The 3,740-nt window shown below is 34.6% G+C and overlaps 1 protein-coding gene across 1 annotated transcript; it reads left to right on the forward strand.

Moving 5' to 3' along the window:
- The first annotated feature begins 2,516 nt into the window (after window positions 1–2,516).
- On the forward strand, window positions 2,517–2,966 carry LOC107464721 (RING-H2 finger protein ATL34-like). Its single transcript, XM_016083679.3, has one exon. It carries the CDS (start codon window positions 2,517–2,519, stop codon window positions 2,964–2,966), a length of 450 nt encoding a protein of 149 aa, XP_015939165.1.
- Window positions 2,967–3,740: the final 774 nt, after the last annotated feature.

Genomic DNA, 3,740 nt, shown 5'->3' on the forward strand with positions numbered 1-3,740 from the left:
CGTTTGAGAAGAATCATTAAAATCGCACTCATTCAACTAATTTGAAGTTGATTCATTCATTGTTTCAATTCAAAAGTGCATATCGAAAAAGAAAACGAAGAAGAAGATGAACGACGAAGATAATTGCGTTGAATTAATCCAGATCCATAATGCAGAGAAGAAAAACGCGAAAGAGGAGAACAACGAATTCAATTAGGTTGAAGAATAAGAAAGAAAAGAAGAACGCAAAATAGATTTACGTTGTATGAAAAAGTTTACATTGAAAAACGTTGATAACGCAAAATAAAAATTCATTATATAAATTATAAGAGGCGCGTATAAAATAAGTGAAGGTGTAGGACTTAGAGTGAAAGTTATATAGATACCATCCATATAATTTTTATATGGATGTAGAGGTTTTTCCTATATTAAAACTAATTAAAATCAGATCCATGCCCTGAAGCCGCCATAAGATCCTTATTAAAAGCTCCAAGTAATTAATATGCATATGTTCCTCCTTCGTAATTGTCATCTGTTTTCTTGATTGCCCGATATAGGAACTAGTAGTTATAGATTCTTAGTTTTAACCAAATCCGAAGCATATCATCTTAGAATTTATGATGTCTTCAACGCCACAACTACTTCTTGAAAGGTCCCCTTTTATTTTTATTGTTATTTTTTATTCTTCTGCATGATTTTAAAATATTTTTTGTATTTTTTAAGATAAATAATTGTATAAATTAATTGTTTTAATAAGTAATTTTGTTTACTCATATAACCTTTTACTATTTTCAAAATAAATTTAATTTTCCCTTTGCACATTTTTTTACCATACGTGAACCAAATATTGTAAACTTGGACTTGTTTTATAATAAATTTTGATTTAATTATTATATTGATTTTTATATATATTTTTTAATTTAGTACTTATATTATTTTTAGTTTTGTAATTAGGTAATTTTTAATATAAAAAATATTAGAATTAATAAGATATTTTTTTACAAATTAAAAATATCTACAGTTAAGAATTTAATTAGATCTTTGATCACATATTTTTTAAGAAAAAAATATATATATAAAGATCTAATTATAAATTTGGTAAAATTATAGGGACCAATAAAATAATTAAATTAAATTTTTTTTATTTTACTAATATTCTATTTTTAAAGATTATAACAACATCTTTATATACTTAAGATCGTTATTACAAAAATTTAATATTATAAGTAGGTGCGTTCTCTGGTGGCATTGAGTTTACGGTGGCTAAGCTGGCTACATCAAATACACTTATGAAAAAGAGACATGTGGAAGCTAGTTTTAATGTTGACTATTTCTTGACTGGGTTAAGATGCAGTGAAATTATTAACACGATACAGTAATTGTTTAGTTTTGCTGTGGTTAAGTAATAAACATTAGAAAAGACAAATTGAAAAAATTTCAAAATAAAAATAAAATTAAGAAAATTATTTTTTGGGTTCTATTTGTTGTCACTGCCACACTTGGAAGGCTTTGGTAGCTTTGGTTTGAAACTCTTGGCGGCTCGTTGAGAGTGGAATCGCCGCAAGCAGCGGCCCCAATAATATGAAACCAACCACACTAGTCCACTCTGCTTATTAACAACCTAAACTGGTCGTCTCTTCCTCCATCGCCGCCACCTAATAACTTTCCGCTGGTCATCGCCGCCACCTGATAACTTTCCGCCGGTCCTCTCTTCCGTCATTTCTCCGCTCCTTATCCTAGCAATGATCTCTACTCTTGTCCAACTACAATGCCAAATCCATGCTCATTGAGTCTCACACTTGTATGAAATTAACAACTAACCCCCTTCAATAAAATTGTCCCAGCAATTTTGTCGCTGAGAATTTTCCATGGCTGCAAAATTTCACACCCTCTTTCCTACACAATTTCACCCACACCTCCAACACATGGAATTTCAAGTTTGAGGTAGAGAACCAAAACAATTTGCAACATCATATAGTATATTACATCAATTTTCCTGTATTTGTGGCTTGTGTTCGTGCACCTCAAAACTGCCGCCAACAATAAACAATTGCTTTCACACCACTGGTATTGTGGAAGCAATTTAATCCAACATGCAATTACTGTTTTAGCCTTACCCATTTTTTAAAATTCTTTATTTATTTTTGCAGTAAAAATTGTTTATTATTATCCTTGGACTATACATAATATAGTTTACCTTATAAGTACATAAATAATGACCTTGTGAAACCTTACCACGGTCGTATCTTTATTGGCAGGTCAATACCTAGTCATTTATAGTCACCATAAACAAAGCCACCAGAGTCGTCGCCTTATAAGTATACTTTGTTGTTTGTCATATTTCGCTACAAAAGATCATATTCAATACACATAGAATGTTTTCTATCTGCTCTAACTTACTAGCTTTGTTGAGAACTACTAAGTTGGTGGTTTCCTTCACATAGTAATCGTCAACAAACATCTTTGACAAGTTCCAACAATAAATGTCTGCATAGATATTCCCTTCTTCCCTTTCATCCATTTTCATTTGTGTCGCCATGACCATGTCACCGGAACAAATGAACATCGTCTTTGGCATACTCATAGTTGGAGCACTCATAATTGCCTTCACATTCTTCAGCTTCACCATGCTTGGATGGTGCAGTCACACTAGTGACATGCCGGCACCACCGGGAATATATTTGGACAACAAGTTCTCCGGCTGCGGCGGCGCGAGTTTGGAGTCGCACTCCATTACCTTCCAGTACAAGGTAGGTGGCTCTGTTGATGGAAGGAACCAAACAGAGTGTGTTATATGCTTGGCGCAGTTCGAAGAAGAAGAGAGTGTTCGGAAGCTTCACAGTTGCAAGCATGTTTTCCACACGTGTTGCATTGATAGGTGGCTTGGCTCTCATACCGGCTGCCCCTTGTGCCGGAGTCAGATCGACCAAGCCGCCGCTTCCCCAAATGGAAATAACCATATGATCTTGGTTTCTGTTGATTCCTGAATCATGATCTCATCTAATATTCATAGTCATCTCAAGCTATTTGGAGAGGCATCTCAAGATCTAATTGGCTAAGGTCATAAAAATGTGTCAAATAATTTTTTTGCACCTCAGAACACAAGGTCAATCCTCAGAGGACCCTGGTCCAACAAATTTGTACAATATTTCAAACTCCTTGAAATATTTAATTTTGATCCTTAAATTTTCTACTCCATGTGCCATAAAGTAAAAGAAGGAAATAGCAGGTGAACAACACTTTTTTTAATTTTGATATTGACTTTTTATCGGTGTTTTTTAGTTTTGTTGAAGTTTGCTGTGTTTTACTATAATATGGAATTTATAAATCTAACTCTTAGATTTGTTTTAAAAAATTTTAAAGAGTATTTTTCTATATCTAAGCAGTTTTATATTTAATACACGTGCGGTACATAGCCGGTCCCAAGCCCGGATAAAGGAGGAGGGTTGTGTTAGGTCTTCGGCAACCAACGTAAAAATATAGCCGAACCCCCATGACATGAATCAAAGACATTATTGCGCTAAAGCTAGGTCGTTGCCCGGAAGCAACGCGCCGTATGGCTCGAGTACGGTGTCAAAGCAAGAGCCGCTGCATCGGTGCCCGGATGTAGTGTTAAATGAGCAAGGGTTCTCGCGTTTTCGTGAACGGACGAGGGTAAATAAGCTAGTTCACAAAGGAAAAGGTAAAGGTCGAAGCGACAAAAGGTTGAGATTTGGGACATGGAACATAGGCACTCTAACAGGAAAGTCCATGGAGGTGGT

The sequence above is a fragment of the Arachis duranensis genome, chromosome 9 (assembly GCF_000817695.3).
Source record: "Arachis duranensis cultivar V14167 chromosome 9, aradu.V14167.gnm2.J7QH, whole genome shotgun sequence".
Classification (NCBI taxonomy): Eukaryota; Viridiplantae; Streptophyta; class Magnoliopsida; order Fabales; family Fabaceae; genus Arachis; species Arachis duranensis.